The sequence below is a fragment of the Archocentrus centrarchus genome, chromosome 21 (assembly GCF_007364275.1).
Source record: "Archocentrus centrarchus isolate MPI-CPG fArcCen1 chromosome 21, fArcCen1, whole genome shotgun sequence".
NCBI lineage: Eukaryota > Metazoa > Chordata > Actinopteri > Cichliformes > Cichlidae > Archocentrus > Archocentrus centrarchus.
Genome location: NC_044366.1, coordinates 1,424,782 through 1,442,500, shown reverse-complemented (window position 1 = coordinate 1,442,500; position 17,719 = coordinate 1,424,782). Strand labels below are relative to the sequence as shown.

The window sequence follows — 17,719 nt, the reverse complement described above, 5'->3', positions numbered from 1 at the left end:
CAGCCCCCCCCCCCCCCCCCCTGAAAAACCAGCTCTCCTTCCATCGCTCACATGAAGTCTGTCTGCAGTTAACCTGCTACAGAGCAAGCAGTCATACATTTCTATGAACCTTTAACCATAAAAATGTTCCCATCAGGAGTGAATCTGCTTCGCCCTGACATCAAGTTCAGAATAAATTCTCAAGCAGGGCAGAGGTGAGAAACGTAAAAACTGCGACACCTGTATGAGATATAATTCTTTACTTCTTTGGCTCAGTCAGCTTTGTGAGGGCTAAAGGTACTTTTGTAATGACCATCTGCATAGGCTAACTACATCTGTCACCACCAGGGGGGCAGCATTTTACCAGCAGGTGTGTTGAGATGTTTGCTGCTCTTTAACTTTTGATACACAGCCTGGCCAAAAAAAAGTCGCCACCGGAAAAAAGAAAAAAAAAAAAGGTCACACACGAATACTTGGACCGCCTTTAGCTTTGATTACAGCATGCATTCGCTGTGGCATTGTTTCAATAAGCTTCTGCAATGTCACAGGATTTATTTCCATCCAGTGTTGCATTGATTTTTCACCAAGATCTTGCAGTGATGATGGCAGATTCTGACCACTGCACAAAGCCTTCTCCAACACATCCCAAAGATTCTCAATGAGGTTGAGGTCTGGACTCTGTGGAGGCCAATCCGTGTGTGAAAATGATGTCTCATGCTCCCAGAACCACTCTTTCACAATCCAAGCCCAATGAATCCTGGCATTGTCATCTTGGAATATGTCCGTGCCATCAGGGAAGAAAAAAAATCCATTGATGGAATAACCTGGTCATTCAGTATATTCAGGTAGTCAGCTAACCTCATTCTTTGAGCACATAATGTTGCTGAACCTAGACCTGACCACCTGCAGAAACCCCAGATCTGCCCCCACAGGCTGGTACAGTAGGCACTCGGCATGATGGGTGCATCACCTCACCTGCCTCTCTTCTTACCCTGATGCACCATCACTCTGGAACAGGTGAATCTGGACTCATCGGACCACATGACCTTCTTCCATTGCTCCAGAGTCCAATCTTTATGCTCCCTCGCAAACTGAAGCCTTTTTTTCCAGTTAGCCTCACTGATTAGTGATTTTCTTAAGGCTGCACAGGTGTTCGGTCCCAATCCCTTGAGTTCCCTTCTTATTGTGTGTGTGGAAATGCTCTTACTTTCACTATTAAACACAGCCCTGAGTGCTACTGTTGTTTTTCTTCCATTTGACTTCACCAAATGTTTAAGTGATTGCTGATCACGATCATTCAGGATTTTTTTCTGGCCACGTTTCTTCTTCGAAGACGATGGGTCCCCACTATCCTTCCAGTTTTTAATAATGCGTTGGACAGTTCTTAACCCAGTTTTAGTAGTTTCTGCAATCTCCTCAGATGTTTTCTCTGCTTGATGCAGCCAATGATTCGACCCTTCTCAAATAGACTGACATCCTTTCCACGACCACGCGATGTGTCTTTCGACATGGTTGTTTAAGAAATGAGAAGCAATTCATTGCACCAGTTGGGGTAAAATAACTTGCTGCCAGCTGAAAGATCATCGCCCATGCAGTAATTATCCAATAGGAGGCTCGTACCTGTTTGCTTAGTTAAATCCAGGTGGTGACTGTTTTTTGACCAGGCAGTGTATTTCTTTTGGCCGTTCTCCACCACCATTGCTGCATTTTGAGTTTTGCTGCACAATGAATCATGGGATATGGTATGCCAAGGATACAGTGGACCCATCCTTCAAATCCAGGGAAAAAAGGATGCATTTGTTGGCCGCATTTGGAGGAGTCGTTGTGGCCTCGCTGTGACGTAATCAAAGGACGCAGCCCCTGAATTTGAACACAGCTTTTGTCTTTTCCCCCGGACACCAACCTTAACGGATAAATAAAAAGGTACACCGACTCACTGCTCCACCTAATGGTACACACAGGTATTACATGAAAGGGCCGTCCAGCCGCAGTACAGCTTCAGGTGATAACCCTCCAACACCACACATGGTTGGAACAGAAAGTCACGGCTCCGGTTTCACTTAATTTGGAACATTTTAAACTTTTGCCCCTTATGAAAAAATAAAATGCAGGATTGTTTAATGTGGATGTGCCACAGAGAAAATTCAAACAGGTTTGGAAAGACGAGAAGATGAGCTTCACGGAGATATTCATGTGTCATGATTGTGTAACAGCCAAAATTACAGAGTGAGTCCAGGCGGCCTGTTAAATACTTGATGATGGGTTCTTCAGTTTTTCTTGGACTGTTTCAGTTTAATTTTTACTGCTTTCATCAATGTGTAATTAGTTTCACTAGAACAGAATAGAACAGAAGAGAATAGTACAGGATAGAACAGGATAGAACAGAAGAGAATAGTACAAGATAGAACAGGATAGAACAGAAGAGAATAGTACAGGATAGAACAGAATAGAACAGGATAGAACAGAAGAGAATAGTACAGGATAGAACAGGATAGAACAGAATAGAACAGGATAGAACAGAAGAGAATAATACAGGATAGAACAGGATAGAACAGGACAGAACAGGATAGTACAGACTAGAACAGAATAGAACACAAGAGAATAGTACTGGATAGAACAGGATAGAACAGAATAGAACAGGATAGTACAGAATAGTACAGGACAGAAGAGGATAGTACAGACTAGTACAGGACAGAAGAGGATAGTACAGACTAGAACAGGATAGAACAGAATAGAACAGGATAGTACAGTATAGTAGAAAAAAATGAGCATTCACTGAAACGAGACGAAATCTCAGGCGTTCATGCACGTGTTTGTTGATGAGTCAGCTGTTTCTATTCTTTTACTTCTTAGAGTGACTCCGGACAAACTGAAGCATCAAACTCACTCCTGAACTACAAGGAACTGCAAAGATAAGTAAATAGAGATGAAACGTACTGATCTGGGTGCAGTCTTCGATGCTCAGAGTTCATTTCGGGATCGTCACATGCACAGCAGACATTCCCGACATTCCAAACTCGACACATTTCAATTAAAACAAATCCCAGAGTGGATTTGAGCGCAGCTGCGAAAGAGCCGAGCTGATGGATGGAAAGACTGAATATGTGATAACTGCTGAGGAGAGTCACGGTTACACAACAGTATGAACACCTTCATTTATCATCAGGACTCACATCAGTGTGTTGAACTGAAGTGGGTTCTGTTTGTCCTACACTCTGAGTTTATCTGCTTTTCTCTGAAAATCAGCTGTGTGTGTGTGTGTGTGTGTGTGTGTGTGGGTTGGGGGGTGGGGGTCAGGTGGGAATTTCTCCACTTTGACAGATTTTATATGGATCGATTGAAGGAGTCAAATAAAGTGATAGAAAACCATCACTGCACCACCATCTTTAGGACCAAGCAGCCCGGCGGCAGGTGAATGGAGGTGGCGTCAGACAGGAAGTTGGGCTGCATGACGGCTCAGGTGTTACTGAAAGTTAAACTCCACCTGAGGCTCAGAGCAGCAGCTGGGGGGGTGGAGCCTGTTTTGTAACACTGATCCCGTCTCGCTGCGCTCTCCTCAGATCAGCTGTTTGTGCTGTAAATACGGCGTGGTCAGCTGTAAGTGTTCAGAGTCAGCAGCTCCACCTCCTCCACCCATCTGCACTTTTATTTTTTAACGTCTGCTTTAGCACCTCTCACCCCAGCCTGCCCGTCGGACCTGAACCGAACCACCTCCTCCACAGTCATCATGGAGGCTGCAGTCAAACAGAAGCTGAGACACCAAAACACAGACTGACGACACAGGCGAGAAGGAAGACGTCGTCCCAAAGCTCTGCTGTCACACATAACAGCTAAATTTCACCCTGCGCCACACCCACACACACACCAGGCTGCTGCACCACCCACCACCACCGGGCTTCACTGAGGACACACACTAAAACAACACAAACCATCAGACAGATTTATTTATGCATTCAGAGAGGACTCATGTTTTATAGCTCCAATTTACAGACGGCCCCTGAACACATCACACGCAGGTACGAGGCTGGCTCGATAAAGGAAGTCACAGGGCGGTGATACTCAGCTTTACTGAGACCAGCTCCTCAGGTTTCAGCTGATTCTAAGAGACGAGCGCCACAAATCTGAACCTCTTTTCCAAACAGGAACCACCGGGAGAAACTACAGCCCCCATCAGCCCCCATCAGCCCCCATCAGCAGGCTCATGGAGGGAGCGTCTGTGACGCCTCACCTGTTGCTGTTTGGAGAACACTCAGGTGTGTTTACAGGCCTAAGACCTCAGAGCACATCAGACCTGATTACTCTTCATAACAGGAGAAAGAAGGAGGAGCGCTCACCTGAACCGGAGGACGAGATCATGTTCCCGGATCTTTGGACTTCATCGAATTTGTTGAAGATTACATTCAAGCTGCAACAGGAGACGGAGAGAAAGAGGAGAAGGTGAAGATAAGCAGAAAGTAACCTCCTCCCTGCACCATCCATCACCTCCGAGGAGAGACGCCCTCCCTCGGCTTTCTGCTGCAGGGACCGAAATAGCCCAGAACCACCCCACAGAGAGGGCGAGGGGGGGGTGATGGAGCGATGCAGAGACATATGGCCCAGTGTGAAGGAGGACAAAGAGGACACGAAGGGAACAGAGGAGGTGCGTCTGAGCCTTCGCTGGGATCTGATATTAAATCTGTTTTGAGCCTGAGCTGCAAACTCCTGGCAGCGTTTCAGAGAGTCTGATTACAAGAGAGAGGACCATAAATCCGATTTAGGGAAATAAAATATCAGCTGGGCGTTCAGCCCTGAGCCAGATCTCAAATCAAAAAGCCGCCTCTGCAGTCTGCACGCCGACCCCACTGCAGCTCAACTTTAAATAATCAGAGAAATGTGACTTTAAAGCATCAGCTGATTAAACGAGCTTTACTCTGCTGAAACTGTTACTCTGATTTCTAATGTAAACCACAGGTTCACAGGTGCACTGTGTTTTTATAAAGGTGTAGTTCCCACACCGACAAACTTACATGGATGATATGATAGAAATATGAAACAGAGATGAAGAACTGATTTAGCCCTGAAGTCGGGAAATTCCTGCATTACAGAAAAGTGTTCGATTAAACAGAATGAATTAATAATTAAAAGGAGAGACTGATGGAGACAAGGCCGATCTATCATCTCTCTGTGAAACCACAGAGTGGGTGAAACAGCTCATGAACCATCACTGAACGAAGGTCAAAGGTTAAACGGCGGTCGCTTGTTCTCCTACCGTGACTGCGGCAGCCCCTTCTTGCTGAGATCCAGCCTCACCCTCTCACCCACGTGTCTGTAGATCTCCACCAAGCAGCTCATGGCTCCATCACGGACCTGAAGATCACAGACACACAACAGCACGACATCAGGCAGGAGTCACACAGACACACACATTCACTGCGGGCTTTCACCTGCAGGTGGCAGCGTTTAATCAGGTGCTCTTAATGCCTGGTTAATAAAGCTTACACAGGCTCACTGCGCCCCCTGGTGGCACAAAGGGGTGCAGGCTGGCTCAGCTCAGACTTGGTTTCTCTGCAGTACAATTACTCAAAGTTCTTCCAAAAATGTTCTAAAGAGAATCTGAAAAACTAAAGAGGAGCAGCGTCAGGTTACCTGACTGGTGGGGTCCCCCAGGAGGTTACATATGTGAGGAACAATTTTACTGAGGGTCAGGCCTTGGGCTCCATATCTGCAAGACAAACAGGTCAGAGTGATGAGGAGCAGGAGGAGGCGGGTCGACCCGCACGGGCAGAACAGACGAGGCTGGAGGGAAACTCACGTGTTCAGCGTGGCGATGAGACAAAGGCACACTCCTTCTCTGGTGCGGTTGTTTTTATGCTTGAAGCCTCCGAGCATTCGATCCCACACGTACTGCATCACAACCCACAGCAGACACGTCACACACAGACACACACACACACATGTGTTTTCAGACTCGGAGTTTTGTGTCTTGAAGTTCTTCCAAGTCAATACAAGCAACCATGAGTGCTGTGTATGAGGCTCGGGTCATTGTAAACAGGTCAGAGTACTACGTCCTCACAGAGAACTGTACCTGCACGGCAGCGTGAGTACTTTGTCACATTGCTTTTCTACCTTGCTAAAAGTTTTCCAGCTGCAGATATTATTGATTTACAAAGGAAAAAATATATATATATACTGTTCCAGTCAAAAGTTTGGACACACTCAACATTCATATGTGAGTCTGTTCAAACTTTTGACTGGCACTGCATTTTGTAATCTATAGTGCGATTAAATATTAATTTAAAAATCAGGACTCTGAGTCCAACGATGCCTCACCTGTAAATAGCCACACTACCAGCTAATGCTGTTTTCTTTAGATATTAGTATTTATCTAAAACTGACATCCCAGTAAAACCAGAGGAGATAAATAAGTTTACCTGATACAAAATGGATGCTACAAACATGAGCATTTCTGATCATGTCTTCAGTCCAATTTTTATCAATACATTTGATGGCTTTCAACCACAGATGACTCTGAATTTTCACAATAACATGAAGTCAGGAGAGCACAGGGACAGCAGCCACCCACTGAGCACTAACCAGCTGTGGTAGTTAGTTTAGTTAGTTTAGTCTTTAGTTTTCAGGCGAAGCTACTGAAGCGCCTTAAACCTGCATTCTTTTTAATGGCCACAAGGGGGCAACGGCTTTGGTTGCAAAAAGACTCCCGGTCATAGGAGTCAATGGGATGATGGCCCTGACCTTAGTAAACACTCTGCTGTGGACTTTATGCTCTCAGGCTCTCACTTTAAGTCACCTTGAAATAAACATGAAGTTCCTTTAAAAACTTTGGTCAGTCTGACTGCAGACTGACAGACACTGACAGACAGACACTGACTGACAGTGACAGACAGACAGTGACTGACAGACAGTGACTGAGCTGCATCCTCAGGTTCACAGCCAGCAGGACTTCACTATAACTGGGTGATCCCTCTTTTATGCTGTCTGTGCTGCAGGCCCTGACTGCTGCATGCTTTTGATTGTAACACCCGTCTAACACGGCCCCCAGCCCCCACCTCAGGACATGTGCAGGCACAGGTGGGCGTGGCAGCAGACTCACACCCAGTGAGACCCCCTCAGTCACCCCGGAGTAAACGAGAGCCGGCTGAGTCTGAGCTAATGCATGCTGCTGAAACCCTGAGCTCTCTTACAAAAGGTGAGCGTTACCTGCGGGGTGGCAGCTTGTTCCATGATCTTTAGCAGCAAAGTTTGGTCTGTTTCTCGCACCTGATCTTTGGCATCTCCCAATCGATCGATAAGGCTGGGCAGGACTGAGTGAGAGAGGACAGATGAGTTATTATTGTGGCAAAGGTGAAGCAGATCAGAGGGTCTGTCTGAAGGAGAGACGCTCAGATTATCAGATTCAAATTCAGATTAAAATCAGTCTCACCTGTTCCCACCTGAGCTCTAAACCGCTCCTGTAATCTGGTCACTAAGGCAGATAAGAGGTCCAGGCCGAGCAGCGCCACCTGGTGGAGACAAAATGAAGCACATGAACATAATTTAATGTTAAAAGAAAACATCTCAGAAACATAAACCACTGATTTTATTTGACATTTAATGGAAAAATAAAAGCTGAATCAAGACTTTATTAACAAAGAAGCACTGCCACAGGCCGGGGTGAGTAAAGGGGGTGGGGTTAAAAAAAAATCAGCTGCAAAGCATCATGGGAGCACACAGGAAGTTTCCATTTTAATCCAGTTCAGTTTTATTTATACAGCAGCAAATCACAACCACAGCACCTCAGGGTGCTTTACACTGGGAGGTGAAGACCCTCCAATAAAACAGCCTCAGAGGCCTGCCCTTTGACCCCTGCAGGCTGCACCGTGACTCAGTGCGACACTCACGATACCGATGTGTAACACAGACCCCGCCCCCAGCAGCTTTCCTTGTCATGGGGTGAGAGAGCTGCTCAATGAGCGTTTAGTGAGAGCGGTCCTGCTGACACCACAATAACAACACACACGCATCGCCTGGACACACGTCCAGGGTCCGGTGCACTTTTTGGAAACCCGAAAACTCTGTGCAATAAAACACAGCAGAGTGAGAGCGGCTGCAGCTCTCTGCCGCCCCCTGCTGGGCTCACACATCCTAAGAGGGAGACACCGGCGGGCGAACAGATATTGTGTGTCTGTCACAAGCATCACTTATTTTAATGCAACGACACGAAAAGTGCAGCGAGAGTTCATATACTGAGAGCCAAAGCTCGGGCTGCACAGGTGACTGCATGCTGTGACGTTTGCGCTGTTCAGGTGAACCGTGAGTGAGCAGGCTGCGCCAACACAACACCAGCTCCGGCTTCAACGGGGGTGTCAGCAGAGCTGAGGGGGGGAGGACGCCTGCAGTAACAGCCTCCTCAGTCACGCTCTCAGCATGTGATGCTGACCCGCACACCCGCTCTGTAAATGCTGCTGAACTGTATGAGCGCTGCAGTTACACTCAAACACAAAAAATACAACTGCGCATCATTACAGTATGACAAGATAACGATCAGGGTGGCGCACTGAGCCGCGCGTTATCAACGATGCTCGTTGTTCGACAATTCATGACGCGCATCTAAAATGATAACACGAACATCCGGCCATCGTTATCCGGGCGGCAGCCTGAGCAGTGGAGCCCAGCCTCCTCCTCCAGCTTAGCCCTGATTCAGACCTCAGCGCCGGGTCTTTGTGGAGCTACCTGCACGTGGCCGCTGTTGTAGCTGCGCTTATACCTGTGCAGGTGGATTAGTGAGTTAATTACCTTTCGGTCACGCAGTGCCGGCCGACAGAAACACAAAGTGCTGAAACACATCTGTCCCGCTAGTTTTTCCACTTCTTTGTACAAACGTGGGTGAAGGAGCTTTGTAAAACTTAATAACTAACAACATTAGACCTCATAAAAGATCAGGCCAAGATTAACAGAGTTCTGGCATTTTTCTATAACGATGTCAGGGCTGCAGCGCCACCTGGTGGCAGATGGCTGCGTCACTTTTAGGACAATCTCAACAATTAGAATAATCGACTACAACTAGTGACGATTAGTTTACTAGTCGCGCACATCCCTCGTAAATAAGGATCATCAGGACGGATGGAGGACATGCTCCCGCTGTGTGCTGCCTTTAAACAATGATTTGGTTTCACTTCTGACTTTCACTGGGGGCGGGGCTTCAAGCAGCTCCGCCCACACAGCCACAGAGAACCAGGTGAGGCAAAGCCAACAAGTTAAGGTGTTTGGAAACATTTGGGCAAAGTGTGAAAGTGAGTCCAAATGAAGTTAGTGTCACAGCTTCATTAATGCAGCAGGAAGTTTAATGTTTTCATTGTGTGGTATTAATTTATGTCTTTTTATGGTTAAAGTTATTTTATATTCTACACACATGACATGCAAAGCTTATGCAGGGACCCCTTACTTATGCAGAAATATTATTAATAATAATAATAATAAGGAGAATCCCATGAACCTCTGAATACTTCACAGCTCCTGGAGGCCGACTGTCTTCAAACCCATTGTCCTCCAGTATGAGCATTAGAAATATTTGAACTATTATGGGATGGCAGTTTGTAGCTGCAGATTTACTGAGACTATAAAAGACTTTTAAGACCTTATTTTACTTTAATTTCTGACTTTAAAGCCCTGCAGAAACCTGCCATGAAAACCTGCCCAGTGCTGTTTCCTCCCACAGAAGGAGGGGGGAGCGCCCCCCCCCCCGCAGGCAGATGTCCTGGTTATCTGCAGCTCTAATCCTCAGATCAGCCCCTTTGTTCTGCAGCTGGAGGGAACGACAGTAATTAGACAGGACCCACACAAAGAGAGGAGACCTGCACGGGAACTCAAACCAGCCTCACCTCCAGCTCTGACTCCTCCTCAGAGTCAGAGCTGGAGGTGAGGAGTCCTTTCTGGAAAACCGAGGGAACGCCGAAGAACAACACAGTCCAGGAACGGACAGACAGGTGCACCCCCACCCTGAAGGACCCAAACCTCTCAGACATCATCCCCTCCAAATTGCCAAATCCTGCAGCCCGACATGCTCGGCTCTAACGTCTTCCTCTCCTCTTTTCAGCAGTGAAATCCTGACTGCGTGTCAGCAAACTGGGAGAGACGTCCTGGCCGTCCCTTTGCTACCCTTACACAAACACGTCAGGGAGGATAATAAGGTCACACGCTCACGCGCAAAACTAGAAACTTGCAGCTTAGTGCTGCAGTAACCCCACCCTCCTAAAGCCTGAGGCTGGGTCACTTGGTTTATTGTTTTCTAAGAAGCCACCAGCAGCAGGACGACAGCATCGTTTTTACGTGCTGCTGATGTAAAAGGAGCCGACGGACGCTGGTGCACGTCCCCTCAGGTTTGAGTCATAATGAGGATTTCATTTATTTAGACTGACGGTCACAGAAAAGCGCTGATTTCTCCTCATTCATGTGACAGCAGCAGGTTTGAACTGTGTCCATGCACCCCGGGCCCAAAACTGCGGCCTACTTCAGGCTGCTGCCGCCACCATATTTTTATCTGTATCATCAGAAACATTATCTCAAATTTTCTTGAAATATTGTGATGCATTCTGAGGCTGTGTCGCCCACACCTGCAGGCGGCACGAACAACTCGTTTCTGAAGGTTTTCTGTGGCAGCGAAGCTCAGAGCAGAGACGCTGTGAGACCGAACGATGGAGGTTTGGTCTGTGACGCGGTCACCTCGGCTCAGACGTGCACGCTGACATCACTGAGAGCCTCGCTCCACGTGCACTCTCTGAGCACACGCCGGTTTAGCCTCAGCTGCTGCTCTCCCAGAGTTTACAGCAGTCTGGGTTCTCCATGCATGTGCTGTTAGAGCCCCACAGTAAACCTGGGTGGGTGGGTTCATACCAGAACAAATGGGAAAAAAAGATTATAGTAAATAAATGGTTTTAGGTCTCATCGCGTGTTTGAGGGAAACGTGGCCGAACAAAAACAAACAAAAACAAATAAAGTTTTATCATCTCATCATTTATTTGTACTGAAGCAGCTCATAATCCTGGAAATGAACTCATATTTCAATATGACATTAAACATGAAACCAAAGCAGTTTCTGTATCAGTGTAAACATGTTGATTTAACATGGGAGTCTATGGGGACTGACTCACTGCTGCCTCTGCTGGACTCCAGAGGAACTGCAGCCGTGCAGCTTCATGCATCAGTTTGCTGTTTGGGTTAAAAACTGTCTGCACAAATATAGAGTCACGGCCATTAATCCCATCAATAATCAGTGTTTTAGGGTGAGCGAGGCTAATGTTAGCAGCGTTAGCAGCAGCAGGTTCTCAGCACTGCTGTCCTCTGGTTTTATGACAGCCTGCATGCAGAGACTCACATGAAGATCCAAACACAGCAGCAGAACCAGGAGTAACTGTTACACTTTAATAAAACATGAATATTCAGATTAGCAGCAACATTTAGACACCAGCCGAATTTCTCTGTCTGATCACGTCAGAGGGGAAAGTTCAGGCCACAGTCTTGGATCAGGCTGGGGTCAAACTAACCCACTGACATCATCCTCCAGAGGAGCACGTGTGCCTCCTCTTCATCATCATCATCATCATCCAAGCGGCTGGAAAAACCCAGCAGACCACTCTGATGTGGAGGAGCCTTTAAATTAAATCAAGGATTTCTCGATCAACTCTTCATCTCATTATCAGTGGAAACACACACACACACACACACACACACACACACACACACACACACACACACATACACACACATACACACACACACACACACACACGTCGATCAGACTCTTCCAAAGTGAGCGGTGTCCCTCACACACAGAAAGCCGGATCGTTTCCCTGTAATTACCCTCAGCATACCTGCCCTCCCTCCCAGCCTCGTGCTCTGTAATCACCACGTTCTCGTGTCTCACACTCCCATAAATCAGGTGCTTTCCTCTGTACCGGGTCTATTTTTCAGCTGTAGCTCACGGGCCCGTTTCCTGGCTGCAGCTGCAGGTCGGTCGACACGTGCTGCAGAACAATGGCAGGCAGAGCTTCATGCAAACGCAGCTTCAAATGAAATGCTCTGATTCCCAGCATGCAAATAAGTTGTGTGCAGGAACAGGCTGACGGACACATGCAGAGGACGCAGCTCGTTTTATTTTATCAAAAACAACATGAAAACCAAGAGAGTGAAGCTCTGAGTCAAACAGAGCATAAATAATAAAGAGAAAAGCTGAAGCTGAGCCTCATTATCATTAAGATCTTTACAGAGTGTATTCTGCACATAACTAAATTTAACCAGAAACACATAAACTCATAATTAAAATAATAGATTTGTACAGTGAGCTACACAATCATAGTTTCCCCTGTGACAGATACAGACCTCTCCTTCTGATTCCACAATAATCTAATAATCTAATATTTCTCTAAGTGATGCAGCTTAGAAGGAAATCATCTGCTGATTTTTATAAAAGTGTATCTGCTGCTTCATAATAAGCTGATAATTTATGTGGATTAGCTCCACCCAGCAGGGAATCTTCAACCCATCAAATAAAATCCTTTAGTTTTATGTAGCATCAACCCCACATTAAAAGGCCACACCAATGACCCCCCCGTACAGCAGAGACCAGAGCAGCCTCTGCATCAGGCTGTAAACATGTTTATTCTGCAGGAAACTTTTCACTCAGCATCAGTAGGTCATGTTTAAATGCACTGATCTCCATAAAGTCAGACAGCACATGCTGAGATCAGCAAAGGTTTCATGATGAAGCCTGTACCTGCTGACCCCTCAGACGGCTGTCGCAGAGGCCGTCAGTGTTTCTCTGAGCATGCTCAGTTGTTGCTGCTGCTGTTTTTAGTAACCCGCCCCCGGCAAATGGGACTCATGAGCAGCTCAGCCCGCGTCACTGCCTGTCCCGTGGTCGCTGTCTGACGGGCCTCAGCTCTACCTTTAGGACACTGCAGAGCCGGCAGGAAACAAACAGCATCAGTCGCACCGAGACGGCAGCAGAGCAACATTTCTGTTAGTTTACGAGCTGCTGCGTGAGCCCTCTGCAGAGTTTACAGTGACTGTTTAACCATGAGCTGTCACCCCAACCACAGTCTGTATATAAAAGATGGACGCAGCTTGCAGGTCTGACAGGTTAAGCCAGGGGTGGGCAATTCCAGGCCTCGAGGGCCGGTGTCCTGCAGGTTTTATATATGTCCCCGATCCAACACACCTGAATCAAATGGCTGAATTACCTCCTTAGTATGCAGTCAAGTTCTCCAGAGTCCTGCTAATGACTTCTATATTTGACTCAGGTGTGTTGGGTCAGGGACACATCTAAAACCTGCAGGACACCGGCCCTCGAGGCCTGGAGTTGCCCACCCCTGGGTTAAGCCTTAAACTTGCATTCCTTCAAATGTCCAGCAGGGGGCATCTCCTCAGGTTGTAAAAAGGAAGTTTGTATAGAAGTGTACTGCTCACCTCTGAGTCCTGATGAGTTTATGCTCTCAGTTTCATGATTATTAAAATATGATGTTCTGGAGATCATAGTCACATTTTTTTCTACTCTTGGATCTGTGAGGTCACAGAGTAAAAGTCCCACCCACACGCTGTTCAAAGCTGAGGGGCAGCCAATAAGGTGAAAGTGATGGGCGGCAGCAATTGGATGAAGGAGGAGCATCCTGAGCTGTGAGAAGCTGCTCTAGAAGAGTCCAAGATTAAAACAGATTTAGCTGCACATGAGGAGACCTTCAGTCATTTCTGATGCATGTTATTCCACACATGCTCACTGGGAGTGTCCCAGTTCAACCACAGGCTCATACAGGCGGGGCCAGACTCATCCCAACAATTTCCAACACACACCGGCTCCTGTAACAGTGCCGGAGTGAGTAACCGTGATGCTATGCCACCATTTGGAGCTGGCAGTGATTAGCCAGCAGTGACTCAGCGGCACTCAGCAGACCTCAGGACCCCGGGCAGGGTGGCAACTGGATGACGGAGCCGTGCAGTAAACTCTCATTACAGCAGAGAGCCAACAACACTCACAATACAGAGCAGATTTAAAGGCGCACAGACACAACGCTCTTCACGGTTCACTTCCCCCTCAGACGCCGCTTCATGCTCGACTTGATGCAGTGAAAACACTGAAACGGGAGCATCTTCCTCCGGACATACTGCCACTGACACTAATGCATGCCTCTCTCAAGTTTAAACATGCTTCACGCTTTGTGTGAGTGGGTGGAGCCACTAATTATGGGGAGTAACAACAACAGAAACAGCAGCGTTTGGCCTCCAAAGGAGTCACAGCTTCTTACTGCATGTTTAACCTCCTGAAACAACCACAGTCTGACTGATGCAACACACACAAACACAAATCTGTGTTCTTTCCTTAATGGGGCTGAAAAGTAACAATACCTAAACTGTATGTAAGTATTAAAGCAATCACTGAATATTTAGGACCATTTTATCATTTGGACTCAGCCTTAGACCCACTGACAAACTGCAAGGTGATGACATGAGAGTAAAAATACGACGGCAACCTCTGTGTGTGTGTGTGTGTGTGTGTGTGTGTGGGGTGGTGGGAAGTGGGGGGGGGGTTGAACGTGCAGCACCTTCGACCTCTGTTTTGACCGTTTTGAGTGCACAGGTCGTCCGGTGGGAGGCAACCTGTCTCCAAACAACTGTGGAACGATTCAGATTGCAGTTGCTCTCAGCAAGTTGGCAATATGTTGCAATCTGAGTCAGTCTGCACCCAAGAATGCAACTCATCTCTTTGTAATAGGAGACTTGACTCAAATGTTGCCAACTGGTTGTATTCTGGTTACATTTCTATATGAAAGAAAGGTTGTTGAGCGCCTGTCATTTTACAGCAAACTCTCCGTCCTGCAGAGCCTGTGAGGTTCTGCCTGAGAGGTTCTGCCTGTGAGGTTCTGCCTGTGAGGTTCTGCCTGTGAGGTTCTGCCTGAGAGGTTCTGGACGGACTCTGAAGTAGTTAATGTAGATTTCTGTGTATGTAGACGACACCATTTCCAATAGATTTATCACATCTAGTTACCATTTTATCACAGACTGCATGTTTCTGCAGACCGGCTCCATCTTATTGATGACTGCGAGTGGTTGCAGACCTGCTTCCTGTTTTTGAACCAACCATTTCAAAAGGTAAGAAGACCACAAAGTCACTGCAAACATTGGTTACAACGTTCTGGTCGTGCCGTGGTCTCCACCACTCTTTCCCATGGTTACTAAACATGTTCGTGCCTTTAAAGGAGTCCCTGAACGCTCCACAGCTCCTCCAACAGTGACCAACCTTCATTCAACCACACACAGGAAACACATTCACAGAGGTTATTGACCACCTCTGAAGAAAGACGGCAGGAAAACATGAAAATGAAGGGAAGACGGGAAAGATAGAGGAGGGAAGTAAAAACAACCTTCAAAATAAAGCAGGAAGTAAAGTGAGAGGGACCAGGACTAATCGCACAGAGAGCAGAGAGGGTCGGCTAACCTTGACCTCGAGGACGGTCTGTCAGTGAAGTTTCTCTTGTTTGGAGAAAGCTTTGATCTACTTCCTGTGCTACACTCACTCAAAGGTGTTTGACACACAGAGTCCAACACAAACCCAGTTCGACACATCGCAGCCAATCACAGCCAATCACAGCCCTCAGATGGGCTGCATGCAATAACAGGAGCAGCTCATCGGCACAAAGAGGAGCTGCAGGTTCACAGAAGGTGGAAAGTGAGCTGACGTCCTGGCACACGACGTTAGTCTGCATATGACCTTTTCTTTTAATTTGAATTTAAACCTTTATTTAACCAGGCAGACAGATTAAGAACATGGTCTTATGTACAACTGTAACTTGGAAAAAACAACAACAACAAAAGAAATGCAGCTCATTTTTGCAGCTCACTGAGAGCGTTAGCTTTAATGACACCTGATGGAAGGCAGCATGCACAGAGCTCAGCTTCCTCCTCCAACACGAGCAGACACACTCCTGCTGTCAGACGGGTTCGCTGTGCCGGCACTCAGCTGCTGGCGGGGTGGAAACGTTTCCTGCTACACTCCAGCGATTAGACATCATTGGCTGCTGTGAGCATCGCTGATGCTAAACTGGAAGGTATGCATTTAAAGATGGCAGCTCCACGGTCTTAGTCTTGGAGTCAAGAGTAGCTTTGCATGATTCATAACAGTCCTTCTTTATCTGATGCTGGGCCCTGGTCGAAGGCCTAAGCAGCAGGTGGGGTGATCATATCAGGATGTCTGATAAAGGTGTGCTTTAATCTGAAACAGCTCATTTCAGATTTACATAATAAATCTGGAGCTTGGCTGCAGTTTGCTCAGTTTTCTGGGTCTGCATTAAAATATTTAAAGCTCCAACACAAAGTCAGTGTCATACACCATGACGGGGGGGGGGGGGGGGGGGTCGCTCTGCCAGCAGACGGGAGTGAAAGAGGCAGCGACCAACCTCAGACAGCTGAGTCAGAGCATCGCCGCGAGGCTGCAGACATGCTGTGTAATACCTTTATTATATTACTGCATATGCAGATTACATCCATGGTAGTACTGTGACACTGCCTGTAACAGTACTGCACAGCTCCATGTATTTCTGACCCACATCCAGCTGAGAAATACCTTGAATGTGTTTTCCCTTCTTATGGGACAGGTGATGGTGCCGCCTCTCCACCTCAGTCCATCGACAGGTCACAGAGCATTACAGGGAATTTAACTACAATAAGAAACAGTTCCCTGTAAGGGCGCGCTGCAGCGGCTTTCCAGGGAATTACCTGAGGCGACGAATGTTTTCCTGAACGTGCGCTAATCTGAGTTCACGGCTCGCCTCTCATGGCGACCGCTGCCGCTGCGCAGGTACGTGAGCCTCTCACCTGAAGGTTAACCCGGCTGCTTTGACCTTCACGCGACCTAGGAGTTGCATGTTTCTATATTTGTGCTGCTTTTTAACTGCAGAGCTTCCTCTCTGCACTGAGGGCGGCAACAGAAAGGATAAACCCCACACAGCACAGTCACAGCCGACTCCTACAGATCAGATCTACGCACATCCCAAACCCCGCCAGAAGGTGGCGTCTGTCACTGAAGAAATACTGACTGTTACTATGCGGACCTGTAATCCTGTAAAACACATGTGACATCATCATAACACAGGAAAAAGGGCTGATGTAACAGCACCAAAAACAGCTGCTTGTATCTATTGATTAAACCCACTTTCATCCCTCCTCTGCCTCATCCAGGGTGTTTTTGTGTCCTCAGCATGATGAAGCACATTATTCTGTGGCTTCCTTCCTCGGCTCTGCTGACTCAGCACAACGAACTGATGACACGATGCAAACGTTAGAGTCGAGCAGATCGAACGGAGCAGCCGCGGTTTAAACCAGAGCATGAAGGCGGCAGGAGTCGCTTCATTTTCAGGGAGCACAAATTAATGTTTTTATATCAGTGCAACATCTGGATCTTCTTCTTAGCTCCCACAGCACTCTCTGGTTGCTGGTTCTAACCCTGACAGTCTGTGGACTGATGTTCTCCCACTAAAAACCAAAGGATGTGACGTTTGTGCTCCGACTGCCCCGGTGTTCCCAACATTAGCGCTCTGTTCCGATTCCTGGGAATCTTTGTGGATCCACGGTCCGTCACGCGTTTCAGTTTTTCAGGACTAACTGAGCCTTTGGTGGGGCGAGTTTTTATCTGCCTACAGGCTCAGAAAGATGCTCTGAGGTCTGCGCTGCTCAGGTTTCCTTTAAGGCAAAGCTTTGCCTCACTCACAGATCAGGC

General features: G+C 47.2%; 1 protein-coding gene and 1 non-coding gene across 22 annotated transcripts in view; one reads left to right on the top strand and one right to left on the bottom strand.

Moving 5' to 3' along the window:
- The window catches only part of clasp1a (cytoplasmic linker associated protein 1a), a 72,165-nt gene that overhangs the window by 42,651 nt on the left and 11,795 nt on the right, over positions 1-17,719 (bottom strand). For all 21 annotated transcript variants that reach the window (XM_030758471.1, XM_030758478.1, XM_030758472.1 and 18 more), the window contains exons 3-8: positions 7,400-7,478; positions 7,177-7,280; positions 5,771-5,862; positions 5,605-5,680; positions 5,228-5,325; positions 4,314-4,384 (exon numbers count right to left, since the gene is read on the bottom strand). In XM_030758471.1, coding sequence (XP_030614331.1) covers positions 4,314-4,384; positions 5,228-5,325; positions 5,605-5,680; positions 5,771-5,862; positions 7,177-7,280; positions 7,400-7,478 — 520 coding nt within the window. The remainder of the gene's footprint in view (positions 1-4,313; positions 4,385-5,227; positions 5,326-5,604; positions 5,681-5,770; positions 5,863-7,176; positions 7,281-7,399; positions 7,479-17,719) is intronic.
- LOC115801317 (U4atac minor spliceosomal RNA) lies at positions 7,892-8,021 on the top strand. The gene has a single exon (XR_004021738.1). It is a non-coding gene; the product is annotated as a U4atac minor spliceosomal RNA (small nuclear RNA).